At 35.2% G+C, this 25,656-nt stretch overlaps 2 protein-coding genes and 1 long non-coding RNA gene across 5 annotated transcripts; 2 read left to right on the plus strand and 1 right to left on the minus strand.

Annotated features, from left to right (window-relative positions):
- The first annotated feature begins 1,884 nt into the window (after positions 1-1,884).
- Positions 1,885-8,798, plus strand: GPI1 (glucose-6-phosphate isomerase 1). The gene is given in 14 exon segments (NM_001247654.3): positions 1,885-2,684; positions 3,179-3,295; positions 3,974-4,072; positions 4,369-4,452; positions 4,779-4,922; positions 5,327-5,392; positions 5,664-5,732; positions 5,827-5,934; positions 6,616-6,668; positions 6,827-6,965; positions 7,490-7,646; positions 8,054-8,132; positions 8,251-8,317; positions 8,413-8,798. Coding segments are annotated over 14 exon segments (1,854 nt in total). The 5' UTR covers positions 1,885-2,147; the 3' UTR covers positions 8,548-8,798.
- LOC138348346 (uncharacterized) lies at positions 5,326-6,618 on the minus strand. The gene is made up of 2 exons (XR_011220883.1): positions 6,293-6,618; positions 5,326-6,222 (listed from the first exon to the last, which is right to left on the minus strand). It is a non-coding gene; the product is annotated as an uncharacterized lncRNA (long non-coding RNA).
- Positions 8,799-13,611: 4,813 nt separating the features above from the next.
- On the plus strand, positions 13,612-25,439 carry LOC101250110 (uncharacterized). Of its 3 annotated transcripts, none has more exons than XM_069297346.1 (23): positions 13,612-13,957; positions 14,068-14,115; positions 14,386-15,021; positions 16,561-16,799; positions 16,924-16,998; positions 17,083-17,217; positions 17,358-17,476; positions 17,556-17,861; positions 18,951-19,038; positions 19,256-19,361; positions 19,447-19,560; positions 19,763-19,926; positions 20,073-20,193; positions 20,405-20,629; positions 20,706-20,896; positions 21,564-21,731; positions 21,814-21,919; positions 22,897-23,034; positions 23,652-23,813; positions 23,891-24,091; positions 24,544-24,738; positions 24,814-24,885; positions 24,971-25,439. In XM_069297346.1, exons 2-23 carry the CDS (start codon positions 14,068-14,070, stop codon positions 25,121-25,123), a joined length of 3,762 nt encoding a protein of 1,253 aa, XP_069153447.1. In that variant the 5' UTR covers positions 13,612-13,957; the 3' UTR covers positions 25,124-25,439. The 3 variants fall into 3 exon arrangements, with proteins under 3 accessions (XP_069153447.1, XP_025886599.2, XP_025886600.2); XM_026030814.2 differs by having other exon boundaries at positions 13,661-13,965; positions 19,763-19,977; XM_026030815.2 differs by having other exon boundaries at positions 13,661-13,965.
- The last annotated feature ends 217 nt before the right edge of the window (positions 25,440-25,656 follow it).

Below are 25,656 nucleotides of genomic sequence, written 5' to 3' on the forward strand. Positions count from 1 at the left end.
ACAATAAACCGAGACTTCAAAGCTTTTTATAGATATATAATGAAATTTGTTGATGTTGATAACAAATTAAGTATTTTTTTTTAAAAAATAAATTAACTTAAATAATACGTATAGATTTAAGATTATGAGAAATAATTCCTACATAAAAAACATACATGATGGTGAAAACAATTTAATGGTAAAAATTTGGTTATCTTAAAGAACCACAAAAACATTCATTTATGGTTGGAATAAAACAAAAAGAATATGTAAATGTTAATAAAAGAGAAAAAAAAATAACACTATAATAATTATATACTCAGGATAATCGATGAGAAGTGAGAGATTTACCCATAGATTCTCAATTTTAAAAAAAAATAATAAAAACACAATTTTGAAAAAAAATACAAAAGTGAAGAAGTTATAACAAAATATTAAAAATTAACATGATATAACTACAACAAAATAATATAATAATAATCGAAGTACCTTAATTTATATTCTCCATAACCTCTCATCTAGTAATTAACATTAGCTATCTTGGGAATTATGGAAAACAAATACTACTACTACTTTTTTATGCGGGAATTCCGATATAGGGGTGCATCTTAAGGTGATTCCGTACTAAAGGGACTCAACTCGAGACCTCTTAATTAAGGATGAAAGAATATTTATAACTCCACCACAAATTCTTGTTAGTAAATACTAGGTCCACGTAAAAAATTAAAATCATAGAAAGAGAAGAAAAAGTTGATTTTTGTCATGACAAATCATGTAAATAAAGTGATACTATTGAAGTTGAATTGAAATGGAAGCACAAGTTGATCTCATTATTACTTGGACTATGACATGGTAGAACAATTTGAATGGTTGCAAACACATCCAAATCAGGTGGCCCATAATGCAACAGAATTGAAGCAAATGTTCCTCAATCAAAAGTGACAACATTTGCCAAAATCACATATGAAGAGAAGAGGATTAATTGCACACCTCTTGTGTTAGTTGTTACCTATTGTAGACATCGAAGGATATCAACGACAACAACATACTCAGCATAGTCTCATAGATAGGATTTGTAGGGAGGTAATGTGTATCACCTTTCTCCTGCTTGTGTTGAATAGAAAAATTGTTTACGATAGCGAAGTAGAGTTACAAAAAAAAGAGAAGAAATATGACAATAAAATATCAAGATTCAATGGAAATGAAGCAAGGAATAGTCAAAACTTGAAGAAACAAATTCTAAACACTACTACTTATAAGGTTGCGAGGAGATGGGAAAAGACGCCAACATCAACTACCTACTAACCTTCTACCCTAATCCTCGATCTCTACACCTTTCAACTTAGGGTCATTTCCTTAGTAAGCTAAATGTATATCATATAGTGTATAATCACCTTGTCCTAAATCATCTTCGGCCTATCTCTACCTCTCTTAAACTTCTTCTACAAGTCTACAACCAACCAATCACACCTTATGACATGTCCGCTCACATCCTCTTTGCATGCCTGAATCATCTCAGCATGACATTCCTGGTATCGTCCACCATATAGGTCACTCGTACATTGTCTTATATAACTTCAATCCTAATCGTATCTCTCCTAGTACGTCCACACATCTATCTAAGCATCCTCTCTCTACACCAGCACACAACATTGGTCCAAACACCACACTAGAACTATCAAATATGAGGTGTGAAGTATGTCCAAAATACCTATTAAAAGATACATGATATTTATACAAGTTAAAAGAATTGATCGAATCAAACAATCTAGAAGAAGAATATCCAAGAAGCTGACCCATGTCCTTGGACTACCACAAAATAGCACACCAATACCTCCAAAAAAACAAAATCATCACCAACCAATCTCAGCCTGTAAATTGACACCAACCCCATATCAACTTCTTGTTTTACACTCTGAAATATTTAATACTGTCACATACAATGCCCTGTATACAAAAAGAAGTAGTAGTAAAATATCAACCAACAATGACCATCACAGCACTAGTTTAGTATACAAAGGAACCCCCTTTACCTTCCAAAAGCCAAATAAACCAAAAGGGACTTTGTTTTTTTCAACTATGGCTTCTTGATCTCTCTATCTCCTTGTTTATATCGCTTCTTAATTTGCTTTTACAGCTCTTTTTTTTTAATTGGGTGTGTGGAATTAATGGCTTCTTCTTCTCTATCTAGCATCTATTCACCTTCTTCATCTTTCAAATCTGAAGTGAAATCCATTCACAAAATCACTTCTTCCCAATTGGGTTCAATTTATTTGCCCAATAAATCAAGATTCCATGTTCACGCGGTGGCGCGTGAGGTTTCAGCGAGCTTGTCGGCCGGAAACAATGACGTGGTACATAAGTTGAAGAAGGAGAATGTTGGGTTGGAGAAAAACCCGAATGCTCTATGGAAGAGATATGTTGAGTGGCTTTATCAGCACAAGGAGTTGGGTTTGTATTTGGATATCAGTCGGGTTGGATTCAGTGATGGGTTTCTTCAGGAAATGGAGCCTCGTTTGCAGAAGGCATTTAAGGATATGGTGGATTTGGAGAAGGGGGCTATTGCAAACCCTGATGAGGGTAGAATGGTGGGTCACTATTGGTTGAGAAGTCCTCATCTTGCTCCCAACTCATTTCTCAGGTTGCAGATTGAGAATACTCTTGAAGCTGTTTGTGAGTTTGCAAATGATGTCGTCAGTGGTAAGGTCAGTTGGTGTCAACTCTGCTCTCTGAGTTTCAGCTAAAAGTCCATCCTTTCATTTGCCTTTTTTGTGCTGCATTAAGAACCCCTAATTTGTGTTTAGAGCACTTGTAAAGCTGATTTTGGAATTGAGGTGTAGTTGATTGACTTTTGGTTGGCTCGAATAATCTTAAGCTATAAAAATCTTAACTTTGGCCATTTTTTAATGATCTCTATTTGTTTTTGATCAACCAGGAGGCATTTCAAGTTGATATAGTTAAAAATTTGTATGATACGAGTAATGAAGTTACAGTGATTGTTTGGGAATGGAAATAGTAAGTAGTAATAAGCTTGTAAGGAGCTTTTGACTTTAGAGTTGTAATATACTTTATGTTTCTAACTTCTAAAAAATTTAAGCCTCAACATCTGAAAGCATATTTTGGCTCCTTTGATTGGTTACGGGTTGTTGTATCCCAAAGCCTGATCAACTTATTGTGAATTACAACATCTACTTTGCAGGTCAAGACTCCTTCTGGAGGCCGATTTACACAAATTCTCTCTGTTGGAATTGGTGGTTCAGCTCTTGGACCACAATTTGTGGCTGAGGCATTGGCACCTGACAACCCTCCTCTGAAGGTAAGTGGCAGTTGTGTTCAAATATCAGTGCTTGTTATGTTTTGAAATTTCTGGGGTGACTGAACTCACTCTTTTATTAGTAAAGTATTAAGGTGTTTTACCAAATTTCCTCAACTTCAAATCATGTGAGAAGAAAAGAGGAATATTTCTTCTTAGTCAGTTTCTTATATCGAGCATATTTTGTCAACATGTTGTGAATACCTAATGTGAATAAAGTTTCCAGTATGTCGCCATCTAATGTGCACCTTTGCTTAAACTGATGCTGCACAACATCAAACCGAATGCAAGTGACTTGACTTAATCCTATCCCTTATTTTTGCATCTGTAGTGATCATGATGATATTGTTCTCTTATTTGAAAAGCACTAATGAGGTTCTCCACTGAACTGTCTTCCTCTCATTAAGAGTGTAGATTAACGATGCTAAATAACTTGTGCTGAAAACTTAATAATGAAGGATTTGAAAGTATAAATTGTCTTTTACATAGTTCATGATAAATCTTCCTTATTGTATACATGTGTACTACTCTTGCTTACCTTTTTTATGCACTTAATAATGAAGGATTTGAAAATATAAATTGTCTTTTACATAGTTCATAATAAATCTTCCTTATTGTATACATGTGTAGTACTCTTGCTTACCTTTTTTATCCATGCTATGCTTTGTCATCTCTTGGCAGATAAGATTTATCGACAACACAGATCCAGCAGGCATTGATCATCAAATTGCGCAACTTGGCCCTGAGCTGGCTTCAACACTTGTTATTGTTATTTCAAAGGTGATTATGCATCTAGTTTCTGTTTTTTTCCTTAACAAAAATAGAGAATCTTTTTTGATAACCAAGAAATCTCCAAGGGCTAGTGACGCACGGTTCGGAATTCGGTAGATAATGAGTCAACTCCTCTACCCTCCTCCACTTAAACACCACACTTTTGTTCTGTGGCAGTGTTGAACCCGTGACGTGCGACTAACCTACACATCATACGTTGCACTCTCACCACTATGATAAAGCAGTGGGCGCTGCTTAAATAGAGGACTTTCTGATGCTCTTTTTGATCTTTTTATGTTACTTAGAGTGGAGGCACTCCAGAAACCCGAAATGGCTTGCTAGAAGTTCAGAAGGCCTTCCGTGAAGCTGGCCTGATATTCGCGAAACAGGTTTTGACCTCAGGTTCTTTTTTCTGCTTTCATATTTTTTAGCCATAAGGTGGAGTAGCTTTCTGTTGAGTATCATATTTAGTTAAGCAAATGAAAGTTCTGTGTAAGAGACTTAAATTAACATAATGACCGGCTTACCTTTGTTTGATCTGCATCTACTGGTTTAGGAGTTTTAGAAGTTCTATGAAAAGTTTCTGCTTGGTCTGTTATCCTCTGGTTCCGTCTTTTTGTTCACTTTCCGTTATAGTATACATTGCAGACTATGCATAGCATTGCTCTTGAGTAGTTCTCACTTCTCATTGTTGCTTACTGACACTCATGTGCAGGGTGTTGCCATTACACAAGAAAACTCATTGCTTGACAACACTGCTAGAATTGAGGGTTGGTTGGCCAGATTCCCTATGTTTGATTGGGTGGGCGGAAGAACCTCAGAAATGTCTGCAGTTGGTCTACTTCCAGCTGCACTTCAGGTTTGACATTCCTAAAGTCACATTTCTAATATCAGTTTGTTTTTATATCAAAATTCACTGCTTTAAACTTCCCAAACTCTCGACACAATTCTAGAAGAAAGAATATTTCATCACAATTCTAGAAGAAACAATATTTCATGTAACTCTCCCAAGTTTCAGAAGTTCGAATTCATTTGTGTAAATGAATGTGATGGTTGGTGTGATATTGTCTTTATCAAATTGACTTATATACAACCTCCAGAACATAAACTTCTAATTTTACCAAGCATGTTTTATTTAAGTCGGACAACACTTACAATCCAAGGTCAGCCAGGCTTTGTTGTATAGAATTAGACACGGGAATTATTTCATCTTGTCTTGAACATTTGTGTCACATTACAACTCGTATATTTTTTTCACTCCAGGGAATTGATATTAGAGAGATGCTCGCTGGTGCTGCATTGATGGATGAAGCAAACAGGACCACTGTGGTATGACTATATGGCCTTTTTCATGTTCTCTTGGCATATAAAAGTCTCTTTTGTATTTGAAGTTTTGAGAATAACTTGTCAATCTTCCAAGTACATACAATTGAAATAAATTTCTTTGTAGAATTATTGGAGCTATAGTTTCTTTTATTGGCTGACTTCAGGAATAAATAAGATGGGCCATTATCTATTTTTATACTTCAAGAATCTGTCTTTGATTTGTACTAGAACAAATTGATGATTGCTATTGCACCAACTTATTATTTGTCATCAGGTTCGGGATAACCCGGCAGCGTTACTTGCTTTGTGTTGGTACTGGGCAACTGATGGAGTTGGATCCAAGGTCTGGTTTACCTTCAGATTTGTGGTTGTGATGTCGGAGGAACATATAGTTGTGTATTTGACTAAGTGGATATGCTGTTTCTTATCTCTTGCAGGATATGGTTGTCCTCCCATACAAGGACAGTTTATTACTATTCAGTAGGTATTTACAGCAGCTTGTCATGGAGTCTCTTGGGAAAGAGTTTGACCTGGACGGTAACCGGGTATATTTCTTATAGTTTCCAGCTTTTAATTTTTCAGATTAAAACCACCCAGAATAGATGTGTTTCCACTTACTCATGTAACCCCATATGTGCACCAACTTAGACAACCACCTCTGATAAAAGGAACCCTGTAATTACTTCTTTTTAATCTTATAAAGGTATGGCTGGCACCTAGATCTAACTCATCCCCAAAAGTTAGCTCATTAGGATAGGATTGTCCAAGTCCATATAGGTAGACCACTAATCCATCCCCAAACCAACGTAACCAATGTGGTACTCTGACCCACTCTAATAACCCCCCCCCCCCCCTCTTCACGTCTAGCTGCATCGTGGACCAGGAGCCCAAATGGGTATGAACCTAGCTTTGATACCATGTAAAGATATGCCACGTGAACCTAATTCAACCCCAAAAGCTAGTTCATGAGGAGATGATTGGCCAAGTCCATATAAGTACACCACCTGGCCATTCCCCAACTAATGTGGGACTCTAAGCCACTCTAACAAATCCTATAGTATCTTTTGTGTACCTGCCTTGTCCTTTGTCCACTTGTCTAGGCTGTTAATAGAAGTTCAGTTATGAATAAGATCTCCCTTCATTCACTAATTCAGATTGTTGATAGAATCTCAGTTGTGAAAAAGATTTCTGGTGTTTATTTTTATACTACTTTTTTCCATTCACAGGTGAATCAAGGAATCAGCGTTTATGGAAACAAAGGGAGCACAGATCAACATGCGTAAGTTTAGATTGTACTTTTCACTCATCACTAAAGAAAAATAAACAAGAAAATGACAATACAGACGCTGGTGTACTTTCTTTTGAAGTTTGTCCAAGTATTTGCTAACTGGTCATTGTTTCACCGTAAATTTAATTTCCTCTTTTTCTTGTTTCCAGCTATATTCAACAACTACGAGAAGGTGTGCACAATTTCTTTGCGACATTTATTGAAGTATTGCGTGATAGGCCCCCTGGTCATGATTGGGAGCTTGAACCTGGTGTTACTTGTGGCGACTACCTCTTTGGAATGTTACAGGTTAGTTCTAGTAATATTTCAGTTTAGTGGAGAGATTGGAAGGGGGAGTAAAGGTCTAGTGCAAGAAATGCAAGATGTTCTAGAGGCTTCATTCAGTGAGATGTTGAATGCTCTATAAACTGACCTACTATGCAATTGATAGTTGATGAACAAAAGATAATTGAGATGACACAATCTTTTAGCATTCTACTAAAAAGAACAAGTTTCTGATTAATTTGTTAAGAAATTTGAATTGTCTCCTGCTAAAAATGAAGTTTAAATTGTCTAGGCACTGTGTGTAAAATTCCCAGCTTTTTGCTTACTCTTTAAACTTGTCAGTACTTCCTTGGTAATGATATTAATAAAAATATACCTAATCATAAGAGATTTTTGTGAATGTTTGACTCGTGGACTTCACAGAATCTCACAGTTTTTGATTTATGTTGCATACTTTTTTCCTTACGCAGTAACGATCTTTTGTTCTTTGTGTTTTATTTTTCTTGCTATTTATTGCTTTATTCAGAAGGTTGATCCATGTTTTGCAGGGAACAAGGTCAGCTCTGTATTCGAACGATCGGGAGTCCATCACAGTCACTGTGCAGGAAGTGACACCTAGATCTGTTGGAGCTCTAGTAGCACTCTATGAGCGAGCTGTTGGGATTTATGCTTCACTTGTCAACATTAACGCTTATCATCAACCTGGTATTTCCTTTATCCTTTTGTTTCTTAAATGGACTCTAATAAGAGTTTAATGCTAATGCTTGTTTATGTAAACCAGTGCTAATACCACTAGCCTTTGTCTATCCTGTATCATAGTTGAATGGTAATTAGATAAGACTTCCAGATGAGGATACCATATTGGCTCACTGGTTCAGTTGGTTTTGTAGCCCATTACAACATCTTCTTTTTTTAGTTTTATGACAAGATCTCTCGAGTGATCTTTATATTTACACATAAGATCTGAACATAAAACACAAGATCTTCATGAGGTCATTTTCTTCTGTTCAAATTTTAAAGGGTGGTTTGTTCAACCATTTCCTCTTGGAATTTAATTGAAGTTAATTATGTCCTATTCATGCAAGGCCAACTAACATCTATTATGGCATCAGGTGTGGAAGCTGGGAAAAAAGCTGCTGGAGAAGTTCTTGCTCTTCAAAAGCGTGTCCTTCAAGTACTTAATGAGGCCAGGTATGTCGATGAGATCTCATTGTTCTTGCTTGGGTTTAAAATACAGGTGCAAATTCTTTTCCTTCAATTCTCTCTTTGGTGAGACGACAGCTAGTAACTATGTTATTTCTTTCTCCAGCTGTAAACAGCCTGTTGAACCACTTACTCTGGATGAAATAGCTGAACGTTGTCATTGTGAAGACGATGTATGATCCATCTCTCTATGGCTTCCTTCATTTTTTCTTTATTTACACATACAATATGTTGCAAATTGCTGACTGCCCTTTTTGCCATTTGGCAGATTGAAATGATCTATAAGATTATTGCGCACATGGCTGCTAATGACAGAGCACTTATTGCCGAAGGTAATTGTGGTACTCCTCACAGCATAAAAGTTTATCTGGGAGAGTGCAATGTTGACGACTTGTATGCCTAGATCTTGCATTGAACATTCTGATGTTTCTACATACATCCGAGAAATACATATGTGCCCAAGATAGGGTCCGGCCTTATGGTGGCTGATTATTGGGGATTCCTAACTTAAAATATCCATTTTTTTTTCTTTTCAAAGCACCATCATGTTCACATCTGTTAGCTGTATCAGAGAGCATATTGCTTCCCCATGATCAAATAAATTTCAGAAAGCTGAGTTTGTTGACACTGCTGCTGTTTATAATATGCTTTTCATCACTCTCTTTTTTCTTATTGATTTGGACATACATACTACTAGTGAAACCAACCAATTGTTTTCTATTGTTACGTCGTGATCTTGGCCTGAAACTTAGTGCAGAAAGAATAGTTGGTCTGTAAGAAGTGGAATCTTCATAGAGATATTTTATCTCGTGGTCCATTCTCGTTACATAATACTACACTTGTCCTTCATCGATTGTGCAAGGGTCTCCAAAGGGGGAGACCCCGCCCATTTCCTTAACGTTTTGGGTTGGACGCTCAGATTCTATCACTGATGACATATTTTGCAGTCCATTTCAATACTGTTGGTTGGTACCAGGGACCAGTGAGTTGGTCTATTCCACTTTGATTTGTGCTTTTTGGCTGCACCTGCAACAGAAAGAGACCAGATTGTCCTGAATTTCTTCCCTGTGTCACCAAATATTTGTTAGAAAAGGACCCACACAACTCCCCAACCAAACAAGTAAAGAGAAACAATAAATATCTTGCAATGCTGTGAAATATACTCAACTAGGAAAGTACTTGACCCACAAGTAGTCAATTGCAAGAAAGTTGAAGTCAGTATTCTTATTATTGATACTGTGATGTAACTTGGTACTTCCATCCTAGGTTGCTCGGACTCTCTGAAAACGTTACGGGCTCGTTTGGATTGGATTAATAAAAACAGCTTTAAAAAAGTACTTTTGAAAGTGCTGAAACTTATTTTTAAAATAAGCAGTTATGCGTTTGGATAAAAGTGTTGAAGTTAAAAAAAAAAGTTGTTGATGTGTTTGGCAAATAAGTGCTGATAAACAGCTTTTTAAATCAAAATGTCTGAAATACCCTTAAAAGCTGTTAACATAATAAAAGTTAATTTATTTATATTTTACAGTCATAAATAATTATATTTTGCTATCATTCACATATTTCTTTCTCATCACAAATTATTTATAAGAGGAATATAAACTTATTATAGATTTTAAAGATATATAATTTGAATAGATTAAAGAACGATTTAAGATTTTATTTTAGTTTCATCCATAGGTAATAATAATTGTCTATCATTCAAATATTTCTTTATTATCACAAATTATTTATAAGAGGAATATAAATTTTTATTTAAGTTATATGTGCAACTTATTTTACATTTTAATAATATATAATTTGAATAGATCACTTGAAAGATTTAAGATTTATTTTATTTTCATTCATTAGTAATAGTAATTGTCTATCATCCACACGTGAAAAGGGAAAAATAGAAGAAAGAGATGTTAGGGTTATGTGGGTAATTTGGAGATTGTATAAAAATATTAAGGGCAAACATGTAAAAATGTGGTCAACTTAAAACAGCTTATAAGTTGGGGGGGAAAAAAGCATCCCTACCCCAGCTTTTAACTTTTGGCTTAAAATAAGTTTTTTTTTTTTTTACTTAAAATAAGTTGTTTTGGGTATTGTCAAACAGCTAAATAAGTCAAAAATCAGCTTTTAAGTCAGTTTGATCAGCTTTTAAGCTGAGCCAAACAGGCTCTACATCTGTGTCGGATTTTCCGCAAGTGCGCTATATTTAGAGGATGGAACACACTTTTAGTGACATTTTTGAAGAGTCTGAGTAACACTATTTGAATGTATTTTTTGTTGTACCGATTTGTCGCCTAACTACCAAGTTACATCACAGTATCAATTACTTGTAGAGATCAAATCCAGTTGAAACAGATACTATAGGTGATAAGTATATGGCGCGTAATCTCTTTTCTCCTAGTAATTCAAAATCTATTGACTCGATTAATTTGAATTTGTAACACAATTGCCTACTATAAAAACAGGATTTCACTCTTTTCTCTTAAGGTTTTTAATATCTAAAATTTCAAACTCAAAATTTCTAATAAAAAAGATCATGAATTACTGACATTCGACTATACTTCACATAGATGGGGTCATGCTACTTAATTAACTTTCTAAATTAATGGTTTCTTATCATGTTAGAAAAATCAGAAATGATTAAGGGAACTTTAATTTGAACACAGAGAAGTTGCTAAGCTCTTTTGCAACAATATATGTCATATTATAAACAGATAATCAATTCGCTGAATTTATCTGAGGTATATTTAAAATTAATATAATTTTTTATTTAACCACTATAATCGAGTCTTGTACCATATAAACACATGTAGTAGGGTTCGATTGTGCCATTTTAACACTATTACTCAAAATGGTGTCAATGCCACGATCGAACCCTAATCAACAAATTATTGATCTTTTACGCCAAATTGATAGACAAATGTTATTTTGATTATATGGGTATGTCATTATCACTAATTTGAATTCCAGTAGCCTTTAATTACTACAAATTAATTGAATATTCATTACTTTAATGTTGATTATGTAAAAAAAAAAAGTTACAAAGAGCAAAATTTAAACAACGTTAAAGTTGGATAGTTCCTCGTACTTCAAAAAAACTAACAAAAGAGTTAGTATCATGAGAAAAGATTAATGATTGATTTTTTAATTTGTTAATGTTATAAACCTTTTTATGTAGGGTATATACACTTTATGGTTTGAATTAATAAAAAAAATCAATTTTATGGTCCCACTATTAAATTAAATCAGCTGGTTCTTTTCGAAATTCAAATTAAAGTTGATTCTTCATTAATTTTGTTTAATGTCAAAGTGGTCAACACTATAATGCCAAGTACTTGTAGAATAGACTACATACTCCCTATAATTAAGCCACCAAGCTTTAAATATCGTCTCTGTCTTATTTTATATGTTATTTTTTGAAAAAGATTTCATGCGCAACTTTCTGATCAAATTTAAATTGTTTGATTTTCAAAATATAAAATGTATCATATAAATTGAGACAGAGGAAATAAATGATTAAGAAAAAAGAAGTTACTAGTAGGTTAGTTAAGTCCCTAGAATTAGCTTGATATTTTTATAATAAAGTTTTGTTCATCTATTCAAAAGAAAAAACGAATAAATCTCGTTGAATTTGATTAAATATATCTCGCATTTCGTAAATGATTAGAACGTTGAAAGTATCTAGAAAGATATTTCATGAATTGATCTGTTCTAATTTAAATTTCTTTTTTGTTTTTATCGAATCTCTATTTGATTAATCAATGTATGATATTTTGAATTCTCATTACTTAATATTTTCATAAAATATACTCGATATAAACAATATAATAATATTTTATGATATATAAAATCACTTGATAATAACGATGAAGAAAAATAGCAAATACTCAATAAAATATGTGTGTATATTTCGACTGTTGCATTTTATATTCCTACTACATCATTAATTTACCTCAATTATTGATATTTTATATAATACTACTTGTTTCTAATTTAATTTAATGTGTCTTGGACATATAAAATATATTAATGTTGATATTCAATACATTATTTTTCTCATTATTGTGTTAAAATCTATCATTTTGAATCTTGACAACAAATTGCTTTTATAATTTGAACGTGCTACATTTTTTTTAATTATAAATTTGAATACTCCATGCTATTTAATTTAAAATATTTTTACTGTAAATTCAATTATTAGTTTTTGTCTCATATTATCTAACCTATAAATATTCTCTCTCATTATTCTTTATGGAATTTTTTTGTTCCTTCCATAAGCTTTGTTTGTAGCAAAAGTACCGTTGAATAGTGAATTACCCAAATTGCCCTTATTCCATGAAAATTCAATATTTTATACAATAATATGTTATAAATTATAATATATAGTTACAAAATGTAACAAGCATGATAAAGTTTGGTGTAACCGATGAACTCTTTATTTAAAGCAAACATTATTACACATTTATGTACGTTTTGTAAGTACAAAAAATAAAAAGAAATGAAAAGGTCATGATTCACATTTTGATACTAACATTTTGAAACAATTGTTCTTTTTTTAAGTAATAAAATTATGTTATTAATTGAGATAATGTACGAGTATCCCCATAATCTATGTTCGAAATGTTAGAGATATACTTATATTATACTAAGATCCTAGTACTCTTGAACTTATTTTATTAATAATTTTCTAGCCCTTTTCGGCCTGTATGACACTATCTTGTAGATTCAGTGTTTGGTTAATTTTTTTTATCATGCTAGTGCCACATAAATAAAAAAAGAATATAAAATTACTTGTAAATAAGTTCAGGATAATAAGACCTTAATATAGTATAAGTGTGTCTCAAAATTTTAAATATAAATTAAGTGGATAATTATGCATTTTTCCTAATTAATTGGATATGGATGAGATATTCTTATGATAATCATAATTGTTAATTTCAAAATTTAAATTTTTACAGATAAGAAAAATCTAAAATAAGGAAATTCTCCTTTTAAAGGTAGAAACTTTCTGTGGTGGCCAATTTCCATCTTACTATCAAAAGTTATCAGTATCAAAATATAAATTATTATTCCCTTACGTTTATAAAAAAAATATAATATTTTATTTTAGTTTATTTCAAAAAGTATAATTTATTTAATTTTTTAATGATATTTTAACTTTAATTTTTCAAATGACATTTTTAAGATTCACAAATTAAAAAGTAATTTGATATATTTAATATAGCTTTAATTTAAAATTACAAGATTAATATCGAGTCTATCGACTCAAATTACTAAATTTTTAAAATAAATTTTAGACTTTCTTCTTTGATAAGAAAAGAATTAAATAATCAATGAGAAGTGAACAAGAACAAATTTACAGATTTCAATTTTCAAGGAGGGGTAAATGTGGAAATGAGACCTTAATAAAATTATCCAAATTTTCTTTTTAAAAAATAATATTAATATGTGGGCCCTACCACCCACTACCCCCATGTGAGTGTTTCTCTTTCTTCATCGTTTAAGCAAGCGGGAAAAACTTAGAGAGAGAAAAAACAGGTTGTTCACATTACAACGTTCGACTCCTTTTTTTGTTGTCGTTCTACCCCACCCCCCTCCAAACCCCCCTACCCCTCGACACCGTTTTCATTCACCATTAGTACGTGCTCAGTACTTTTCGGCTAACAATTTTCTCTGCTTCTGCCATTTCTGTTTTTCTTCACGCAAAACCCACAAAGAAATAATAATAAAAAAAGGTTCTTTTTTCTAATCTGAACCAACCCAGTGATGAAGTAACACTGTTCTTGATTCATTTGGAACGGCACCGTTTTTGCTTATTGGTACAGTGGTACTATACTTGTTCAAGTCTGTTTTGTTGTTTTGTTTTTAGTTGACTGATGCATTGTGATTTTCTCTTATTTGGGTTTTTTTTTCCTGATTACGGAAGCAGATGTTCACTGAGGGTCTTGATAATAACGCCCTAAAGTGGGTTAGAGAGGTATCATTTCTCAATTTTATTTACCATTTCTGTAATTTTGTCTTTTGATTCTATATGGGTTTGTGTTTTTTTTGTTTTATTTGGACTTTTAACTAAGTGAGGTTTCCTCATATTCTTGAAAGTTTGAATTTTGATGTCAGATTTTCTTTGTCCTGTTGTGGGAGGGATTTTTTTTTTTTTTTGATTTTTGAAATTTGAAATTCAGCAAATGATGTGATGTTTATGAAGTGATTTGGTTCTTGATTTTTGTTGCTGTCATTTGGAAATCAGGGTTCTGGGCAGCAGACTAAGGAAGTTCCTTTCTCAGTTTCAAGCCAAGGATCAAGGGTTGATCCAATTGGGAGTATGAGAAATGGGGGTCGCAATGTTGGGCTTCCGCCACCTTCGAAATTCCGGAGTGGTCATCTGTCAGGGGTTATTCCGGTATCTAGAGTTATACCTGCGGATTTAGATGAAAGTGCGTCGGTTTCTGATAATGACATGATCACTGACTCGGAAGAGGAGGTTTATGGGGGGAGATATTCGCTGGATTCATCACCACATGATGATAGAGTGCCTAGCACTACTGCAGCCACTCAGAGATACTACAATCTCCCACCTAGGCGTGGTGCTATGCAGTATGCAAGTGACAGTATGTACTCTGATGATGTTAGTTCGTCGATGGAGACGTTGGCGAGAGGTCGTGGACACGTGGTTGATAGATTGATGAGAGGAGCTAATAGATACCCAATTGGAAGTAGTGTGTATACTGAGGAGGAATCTTCTGATTCTGCTGCAAGCTCTGAGTTCTCTTCCACCCAAGTTGGGACAAATAATAGAACTGTTCCACGATCAACAAATTATGCATCTGAAGGGTATGCGTCCAGCATTCCATCTAAATTGAATACAGGAAACAAGACTCAGAAGGTATTAACTTGTTTTAGCTATGTTTAAATTGAGTTACCAATTGTTAAACTAATGTATTCTTCGAAAATGAAATTAGCTTTAGAATTTGGTTATATTGAATAATGCTACGACTTTTTTATTCATAATTGAAGCAGTCATTCAAAGATATCCTTTAAGGAATATCTGATGCTCCTCACTAATGGTTGTCATAAGGTTTCCTGAATGTCCTCCTATGTGATGTCTTTGTCCGCACTCGTACTTTAAATTCTGTGCATTGCCATTTCTATGAAATATGAATCTTAATTTTTCATCTTCCACAAGTTAAGATTATGTGACTATTTAGCAATAAAGGTGTGACCTAGTGGTCAATGAAGTGGGTTAAAAAACCTTGAGGTCTCAAGTTCAAATTCCTTTTAGAGTCAAAATACCAAGTGATTTCTTCTCATTTGTCTTAGTCGCGCTGCATGCAAACTGTCAGGGGCACCATGGTTATAAAAAAAAGAGAGATCATGCGACTTTTTTTTTTGTAAGGAATTATAAGACTATTTACTAAAAGGAATCATTGTCTATCTGAGAAAATAACTGTGTCGTGTGTATATGACTTGGAGTTCCTCAACTAGGCAGAATTATAGTTCTGAGTTTACACTGCAAAGTTTTCAATTGACCTTGTTCTATGATTTGCTGGTGAACAGATTATGTAATACCAATGGTTATTATGAATGCCCTTTGCGCTCGAACATTATCTTGAAGATGAAAAATTGTGGGGACTAAAAGTTCAAACATTATATGCATGAATTTGTTATCTCTTTTTGATGAAGTTGATAATTATATTAATATATTGGAAAAATCATCTGTGTACAAGCACTATACCAAATAGTAGAGAATGTACAATATAATATGATCGGAGCGACACCCAGTCTTCTATACAAACAATAATTTTGTGGTTGCACCAAAAAGAAGTTAGGAATGATAGGTAATTCCTCAAAAATACATAGTTGTTCTCTACACCTACTAAAGCTCTCCTATTTCTTTTCTCTCATGGACTCACATGAGTGCCAAGGGTGAGACATCCCTCGCTCTTCAACTTCTCTTCCTTCTTCTAGCCTTCTTTACAGTTCTGGGCATTGTCCATTGCAGCCTGAATCATCTCAAAATCTCACAGCATGAGCGAGTTGTCACCTGACAATGTAAAAGGAGGTGGTCACATCTTCAAATGAAGCACCAGTCGACATATGTAATCCTTTTTATTCTCAAATTTTTAGCTGTCAGGTGTTGCTAGACAACTAAAAGAGCACACCTTTCAAACTTGTAACTGTGAATTGTTTGATTCCTCCTTCACTAAGAGGTGGTGATAATATGAATTTACTATAAATGATCACTAAGTCTGACTAGCTATCATTGATGGCTACGTTTTCCTTTTCTTCTTAGATGAATGTTTCCTAGTTGAATTTAAATTGTTCTACTTGTGCAATGGATCTTTTCTCATGTACTGGTGTGTTTCTTCAGTACTTTCTAGAGAACGTAGACACTCTCTGGTGAACCTAATTCAATCACTTTCAGGATATGACCTCTGGGAATTTACAGAAGAAAGTCGTTGATGAGGACGTTCCCAGTGCGCCTCCATTTTACAGTCCTGCTGCTGAAATCAAAGAAGTTGATGAACGGATCCCTGCCTCTAGAACAGCTAATGTGCAATCTATGGCAGAAGATTCTGGTCTCTCAGCAAAGGCAGATAGTCACAATTCTTCTGGCATAAACCACCAGGTCAAAGTTCCAAATAATTCTGACTCACCTGTGAGGTTTGTTCATGAACCAGTTACAAAACCTAAAGCTTTATATTTTCCGTGGCCTTAGTGCCTTTCTTCTTTGAAAGCACGATTCTTCCTGAATTTCAGCTTATATCTGCGTACACCTGTTTTTCAGGACGACTGCTGCTGCTGCAGAAAGTGGAGGGCCGTTGGGTTCTTATCCCGCTCGCCTTCCAACTTTTCATGCCAGGTACCTTTACTGTTAACACAAACAAATTTACAATGTATAGTTACTCTTCCAATATTATCAGTGATGATTTTCTATCTAATACAGTGCACTGGGCCCATGGCATCGCGTGCTCGCCTATGATGCATGTGTTCGGCTCTGTTTGCATTCTTGGGCTAGGGGTTGCATGGAAGCTCCAATGTTTTTGGAAAGTGAATGTGCTCTCTTAAGGAATTCATTTAGGTCAGTTTTTTTCTCGTGTTCCACGCTATTGAGCAGTTGCTATGATCTTTTCTGGCTTTAGGGTCACTTTGAGAAGAAGTCTATAACAAACACTGAGATGATTTATGCCGTGTTCAACTTCCTCTCTTATATGGTTGCAGGTTACAGCAAGTTCTGTTACAATCAGAGGAGGAATTAATGGCAAACCGCTCTTCCGAGCTTCCTAAGGAAGCGGCTGCCCCAAAACCCAAGCAAATGGTTGGAAAGATGAAGATCCAAGGTAATCCATTGTATTTACTTGTAATATTTAGGGTCATACTACTGAAGATTCTCTCATTGACCTTTTTCTGATTATGCAGTTAGGAAGGTTAAGATGGGCTTGGACCCACCCACTGGCTGCAGTTTTTCTTCCCTGAAAACACCAAAAATAAAGATTGAATCTGTTAGATATCACCTATCCAATATGCGGTCATCAATCTCTTCTGGATGGCGAGCGATTCGCAAAGTCCATTTTGCTCCTCGTGTGCCTGCAAATGGTTCCTTCTCGCGCCAGAGTTTGGCATACATGCAGGCGAGCACCCAATATGTAAAGCAAGTTTCTGGACTCCTGAAAATTGGTGTGACATCTCTCCGCAGCAATCCATCATCTTATGATGTTGTTCAAGGTAAAGATGTTCATTGCTCTTGAATGTTGATTCTTGTATTGTTAGTTCACTCATCCTGTAGCTTCGTGTTACTTTTAACCCATTTGAGATACAGTGAAAACTTAATGTTCTAATCATTTAGTTTCAGCTGTTCCTGAACAAAATTATCTCCACATCCTCATTTATCTTCTTGATGAATTATCAACAATCTATCCATTGTAAATAGTTGTTTCACTTATAATATGAATATGCTAATCCTGAATTATCAAGTGCCAGATACACATTCATAGACTTTTGTAGTATGTGAGAGAGATTCATTCTTGTAACATTATTAATCCAAGTTGACTAAATTCTTCTGTTTATAATGTGATTAGTCTGCTTTTACCATATAAAAGAATTCTTTAGATTGATATGCTTATTTAAGGAGGTAATAATTGTATTAAAAGAGCACCAAGTAACTGCTGCAATAGTAACTGCACAAGAATTCTTGGACCCAAAAAAAAACATGTGTATCCCTGTCATTTTTGCCTTCAAACACCTTGAGTTCTCTCATCCCATATTGTCTAAAAAACGCTAGCAAGGATGGTATTCCAACACTTTGCCTATTTTCTTGTTCATTTGTGGGCAGCTGCAATAGTTTAGAAGGTTGTAGGGAGTAGGAACTGCCTCACATAACCCTCTGAAACCCTGTGATGTCAAAAATAGCTGCCATATCTGAGATACACCCCTGCGGAGCAAAATTTAATTGGAGATGGTTTCTGATTCTATTTAACCATGGTAGTATCCTGGCCAGCTTGCCCGCAGATATTTTACAATGTTAATCGATCTTAATAAGCTAACAAGACAAAAGGCTAAAGAAATTAAGCGCAGTTCAAGTTGTTACACTGTTCTCAATTAACAGTGGGTTTGAACTAATTACTTTTTATGAGAAAATTGTATGTTCTTGACCTTTCTTTAATCCTCATTTGCTTTTCATACTTCTCAATTTACAAGGGCACAAGTGGCACAAATTCTGTGACCATAGAGGCGCTTTATTTTTACTAAACCTTGTGTAATATAGTGATTTTTATTTACTATGTTATCTCACCCATGAACCGAATATGTGATCAGAGACATACTATTGTTTCTTACGACTAAAAAGTTCGACGGAAGAGGATGCTATTAAAATGCAACCTGGATCAGGCGAAACCCACATTTTGTAAGCTTTTCTTCGACCGTCATCCTATTTTCTTTCTATAGAATTCTGTTAAATGCATATTTTGTCTCTGAATAACTGCTATAATCCTTGGATTGTAATGCGAACACTGTACCCTCTCTACCTCCAAGAGTGTAAGGCCTGCTTACACTCTTCCCTCCCCAGACCCCACTTGGGTATTTCACTGGGTATGTTGTTTTTGATGTGAATATCTTTACAGCTTTCCAGATAATCTTGGAGATGATCTAATCGTTGAAGTCCTGGATTCCAACGGAAAGCATTATGGTCGTGTCCTTGCTCAAGTTGCCACCATTGCTGAAGAACCGGTAAACCTGGCTGAATTCAACTTAGTTATCAACTAGAATTATTGCTTCAGTTAGCTCATGATTCTTAAAGTAAAGTTCCATTCAGGGTGAGAAACTTCGGTGGTGGTCCGTCTATCGTGAACCAGAACATGAGCTTGTTGGCAAAGTACAACTCTTTATTAATTACTCAACAGCATTTGATGAAAATAGTCATCTTAAGGTGAGTTTGTCATCTTTTGTCATTGACTAATGATTGATAATGCATTCCTCTTATTGGAGTTCCTCTGTGGAAATTTATGATGACTTTTATTGTCTGTCCATAAAATGATTTGCTGTTACATCCCCTACTAAAAAAGTATTGGGAGAAAATAAAAGCATAATCACAAAATGTCTGACCCTTTTCTGGTTTCTTCCTATCACAGTGTGGTTCAGTTGCAGAAACTGTTGCTTATGACCTGGTACTTGAAGTTGCAATGAAGATTCAGCAATTCCAACAAAGAAATTTGACACTACATGGTCCATGGAAATGGTTGCTCACTGAATTTGCATCATACTATGGAGTTTCTGATGCATACACTAGATTAAGGTACGATATATTTTACATCTATGGAGTTTCTGATGCATACACTAGATTAAGGTAATATATGGTTACATCTACTTGTTTTAGGTGCTGGAGGAGTTTACCCACTTCCTTATTATGTGCCTAATTATTTTGCAACATCAACTGTGCAGGTACCTTTCCTATGTCATGGATGTGGCAACACCAACTGCTGATTGTCTTACAGTTGTGCATGATCTTTTGCTACCTGTTATAATGAAGGGCCGTTCTAAGAGCATCCTTAGTCATCAAGAGGTAACAAACACATTGAATCTGGTATATTCCATATTGCAGATTGGACATCGATACTGTTTTGTGTCTTTAAGATTCCAAATTATTCTGTGACTTTATTGTCTTCAACGAAGTTGTATTCTATATGGTGTTTCTTTATAAAAGAATGGTCTACCATTTGGTAACGTATAGCTCATAATTATTGACATTGCACAGTGTTGCTTGCTACTTACAGAATCGTATTTTGGGGGAAATTGAGGACCAGATTGAACAGATATTTGGGTTGGTTTTTGAAAACTACAAGTCTTTGGATGAGTCAACACCATCGGGGATAATGGATGTCTTCAAACCAGCTACTGGGGTTGTACCACCTGCATTGGAGCCTGCTGTTAAATTATTTTCTCTACTTCACGACATATTATCTCCTGAAACTCAGAACACATTGTACAGTTATTTTCAGGTCTGGAACCTGGCACATATTTCTATATATCATCTGTTTTTATCTGCTGTTTTTGGCATAATATTTGATTGCACAGGCTGCTGCTAAGAAAAGATCAAGACGGCACTTGACAGAAACGGATGAATATGTCAGCGGGAATAATGAAGGACTCTTGATTGATGCTGTTACCGTGTCTACTGCTTATCAAAAAATGAAGTCACTCTGTATGAACATAAGAAATGAAATATTTACTGACATTGAGATCCACAATCAAAATATTCTTCCAAGGTATTTATAATTTGAATTATACTGAGGCTATTATGTGTCTAAAGTAAATATTTTAAGATTGCTTAGTATTATGTGAATTGACTTTTCGACAAAACAAACATTCACATTGTTAAGTGTCATGCATTGATTAAGAGGAATGTGTTGTTCCCATGTCTTGAGCAATCCTTTACCTCCTATGCTAACTTTTGAGGTTGTGTTAAGCTTGGACTCTATTTTCTTGACATTGTATCAGAGCCAGACTATCCCTATTCTAGGAGTTCAAGTTAGAGGGCATATGAATATGAAATATCATATGATGAGATTTATCAATTTTTCTCGTTGCTGGACTAATGTTTACATAGTATCAGTTGAGTGAGGAATTGACTATTGTCTCTGTTTATGGTTTGGCAAACCCGATGCGTTTTTTTCTTAACAGACATGATCTAGTGTCCCCCCCCCCCCCCCTCTTCCTTCCCCTCTTTTTCTAACTCCCTTTCTCTCTTGTGCTTATGCCTTACATGTGCGTTTCTCCTTTCATGCATAAAACCGTTAAGCATTTTCTTGTTGACAAGTCTAAAGTGCATTTCTTGTACAATCAACGAGTCCAATATCAAGTTTTTTTCCCCATTAGTTGTCATTTCTTGCGACATTCCTAACTGCCTCGATGTTTTCCATTTTCTGTGTGCAGCTTCATAGACTTGCCAAACCTCTCTTCAGCCATATATAGTGCAGAACTTTGCTGTAGATTGCGTGCATTCCTGATCGCTTGCCCCCCTGCTGGCCCTTCTCCCCATGTGACTGACCTTGTCATTGCAACAGCAGATTTCCAGAGGGATCTTGCCTGCTGGAATATCAAGTAAGTCTTGAATAAGTGCACTTTTTAATTCATAAGATCTATATTCTAAATGGTGTAATTTGTGGTGAAACAACCTGTGCAGACCCGTTAAAGGAGGAGTAGATGCAAAAGAGTTGTTCCATTTGTATATCATCCTGTGGATCCAGGATAAACGGCTCTCTTTGCTGGAATCTTGCAAGCTGGACAAGGTACTAACTGAGGCTTTCACAGGCACTGTTTAATGTTTATACCCTTTGTGTATCGACTCTCTACTAATCTGGCCCTAATATCCTTCCATTAAGATGAACCATCTCATATGATCTGTGTTTGGTGTGATTATTTTCCAGTAACTCAGCATCCGACTTGCATAATCTTGCACTGTGCTATTTTTTTCTAATTAGTCTTCTGGATTATGCTGGTCGATGCTATTTTAATTTTATATATGCTGGTCAATGCCTTTTCATTATATATGCTGCACATGTGAACTTGCACTGTAGGCGGAGGCTGGATGGTATCCAGGAATCCAAGGGTCGAGATGTTAAAATCTAGATTAGGCTTCTTAATTTTCAGTAGCCTAACAGAAGCATAGGAGGAGCTTGGAAACATTGAGCCTTCATTTGTATGTAAGATAGTCGCTAGAACACTTCTTCTTGAAAATTTTGCAATGCAGCAAGGAGATTCAGAATCATTTTCTTGCATGTGTATGTTTGAGAGGAAAATTAAATTTTAAAATAATAATAGAGTGTTAAAATCATGCACTCTTTGCAGGTTTAATTTTGGAGGAAAGTTCTTAGTGTGAGTTTCCAACTTGCTGCTTTCCAGATGCAATGTAAAAATATTAGCTACTAAACAGGCCTTGTAATTGATAACTACTAAGCTCTAGATTTGTTTTTGCTTTTTATTTTAATTTTTAAAGATGGGCTAGTTCTTACATTTAGCAATGGGGATGGAAAGAATTTATCAAGATGGGCCAATTCTTACAGACCAATTCTTAGTTTTTTTAAGATGGGCCAATTTTTGCTTGTTAGATGGAAAGAAAAATGGACTCTTTACGCTACTGACAGCTTTCTTGGTTCTGCTTCAAGTTATCCTAGGAGAGTTGGTTATCATTGGTTTTCACTTTCTGCTGATCTGCTCTATCCTTCATTCTTCTTGATTGGGCTAAATTAACTCCTTTATCTCACAGGTGAAATGGTCGGGAGTGAAAACACAGCATTCAACAACCCCTTTTGTCGATGAAATGTACGAGCGCCTGAAAGGAACTCTTAATGACTATGTGATCATCATCTGCCGCTGGCCGGAGTACACATTTGTATTGGAGAATGTATGTCCTGATTATTCTTGTTTCTCTTTTACTACTCTGCATGGAAATATACTGTTGTAGGCAGTTGCCCCACACTTGCTAAAAAGCCTGTTGCATTTCTTTTTACCGCACCATTATAAACCGTCAAAAGGATTCATTAACAGACTAATTGACAGTGGAACAGTAGTAATTGAACATTACTTCCGCGATACTCTCATTATCTTGTGCTCCGTGTGGGTATACCAGTATATAGTCTCTGGTCTCTGCCAGTGCCAAAGTTGATTTATTTATTTGCTGAAAAAGGACTGGTATGTTTAGACTTCTCCATTGTATGAAAAGCAAAGAAACTGAAAAACGTTTGAATTTTATTTCATTTTCATTTTTATTTTCCTTGTGTTGCATCACTCTTCTCAATTTCAAAAATTACTTTATTTCATTTTCATCTTTCTCCTTGCTTCATTTCTTTTTTTCTCCTGGAAGTGAAGAGAGATTGAGATAAAGGAATCAAATAGGCAGTAACATACTGGCTGTTGTTGCACTTTGTTGTTCATCTTACAATTTTATTTCATTTTTTGGTTATTTGAAACTACTATTTTAATTTGTAGTTGACAATTTATTTTTTCTCTTGATGTATGAAGGCCATTGCTGATATTGAGAAAGCAATTTTGGATGCACTGGAGAAGCAATATGCAGATGTCTTGTCTCCGTTAAAGGAGAATTTGACACCCAAGAAATTTGGCTTCAAATATGTGCAAAAACTTACCAAAAGATCAGTTTGCCCCTATGTTGTGCCAGAAGATGTAAGCAGCATGCTTATCTGCCCTTCATCACATTTGTATTTCGTATTTTTAGGCCTGAAACGTGTTCGTTCTTTCAGCTGGGGATTCTTTTGAATTCAATGAAGAGGATGCTAGACATTCTGCGCCCAAACATAGAGCAGCAGTTTAAGTCCTGGGGCTCATGTATCCCTGAAGGAGGAAACACCGCCCCTGGAGAGCGCCTGAGTGAGGTGACTGTGATGCTTCGAGCTAAATTCAGAAATTATGTGCAAGCAGTCATTGAGAAGCTTGTGGAAAATGTAAGTTTTCTATACATTTTGGTTAAATCTAAAACTAAAAGGAGTACACACAGATAATGCACTTCGCTCTACATATTTGTCTACTTGGTACTTACTGAAACCTTTCAACTGATTACGTGATTCTTCTGATGAGATTTATCAATAAAAGGGAGAGAAAAGTGCTTGGTCAGGATAACATCAGTGCACATGATGTAATTAGCAAAGTCTTTTAAGTGCTGAGTCATGGACCAAACCGCTAATTTGCTATCTTGAAAGTTCAGTCGTGAAAGTAGGCTCCGTTATGCTGATCTTATGTGGCTGCTTTAAGATATATGTCATTCATTTCATAAAAAACTCATAACCGATGCTAATAATGGAAAATGCATAAGTAGCTCCAGACATTCTGTTCTTATATCTCTTTCAAACTAAAGCCATACACTGACTACTAAACAAATATCACCGTTCCTGTTCAGACGAAGCTGCAGAACAACACAAAGTTGAAGAAAATTTTACAAGATTCCAAGGAGAATGTCATAGAATCAGACATAAGATTTAAGATGCAGCCACTGAAGGAGCAGTTGACAAGTACCATAAATCACCTTTGCACCATTTTTGAACCTAATGTGTTCATCGCAAGTTGTCGAGGCTACTGGGACAGGATGGGACAGGTTGGTTGAACTTCTGGTTGATAGCTTAGTCTTCATTTTCACTTGAAAATCCATACCAATTTCAATCTGATGCAGGACGTGCTAAGTTTCTTAGAGAGCAGGAAAGAGAACCGGTCTTGGTACAAGGGTTCACGAATTGCAGTCTCTGTAAGTAGCAACGTCTCATATTTCTAGGACAAAGTGCATTTCAATTACTTCATGTTTCATCATTTTATGTACTTGACATTTGCAGATCCTAGATGATACCTTTGCCTCTCAGATGCAGCAGCTTTTAGGCAATTCGCTTCAAGAGAAAGACGTTGAGCCTCCAAGGTCCATTCTTGAAGTGCGATCAATGCTTTGTAGGGATGCATCGAATAACAAAGGATCAAATTACTTTTACTAGATGTAATTATGTATAGATGATGTCCTATTCAATTCCATTATTTTGTTTCCTTTTTGGTTCCGGAAACAGAAAAGAGGAAGAAGGGTGTCGTTGCCATAGCCTATAACCTATAGTCTACAGGTGGATTCGCCTCAGATAAGGGAAGATCACGGTGAAAATGTTCTCTCTTATGGGTTTTAGGCCTGCTACAGAAGAAAGAATAGGAGATAGTGTCTCTCAGTCATTTTTGTTGTAGGAGCAGGTGACTCTACTGCTCCATATATAAAAGACTTATAGCTTGTAATTCACATTTTGTCAAATTACATAATGTTGAGTATGCCTTCTGCGTGTTGTGTTCTTCCATGACTGCACTCACTCTATCTACATATGCAGAAGCAGTCAAGAATCATCACTTGACGTTTCTTATTTCAACTCAAAATTGTTTATATGCCTACTAGATATCATTTAATAACTTTTTTCTTCGAGTTGGGCGCGTTATGTATTACAAGTATATGGTAGCAAGTGGTCAATTGGAGTTAACGTACAATCTGCCT

Source organism: Solanum lycopersicum, chromosome 4 (genome assembly GCF_036512215.1).
Source record: "Solanum lycopersicum chromosome 4, SLM_r2.1".
NCBI classification, from domain to species: Eukaryota; Viridiplantae; Streptophyta; class Magnoliopsida; order Solanales; family Solanaceae; genus Solanum; species Solanum lycopersicum.

Excerpts from the sequence above, each read along its gene's own strand:
- LOC101250110 (XM_026030814.2), top strand. The coding sequence starts at position 14,068 with ATGTTCACTGAGGGTCTTGATAATAACGCCCTAAAGTGGGTTAGAGAG. Across the intron at positions 16,800-16,923 it reads AATTCTGACTCACCTGTGAG|GACGACTGCTGCTGCTGCAG; the intron begins GTTTGTTCATGA and ends CCTGTTTTTCAG. Across the intron at positions 17,862-18,950 it reads ATCTTATGATGTTGTTCAAG|AGACATACTATTGTTTCTTA; the intron begins GTAAAGATGTTC and ends ATATGTGATCAG.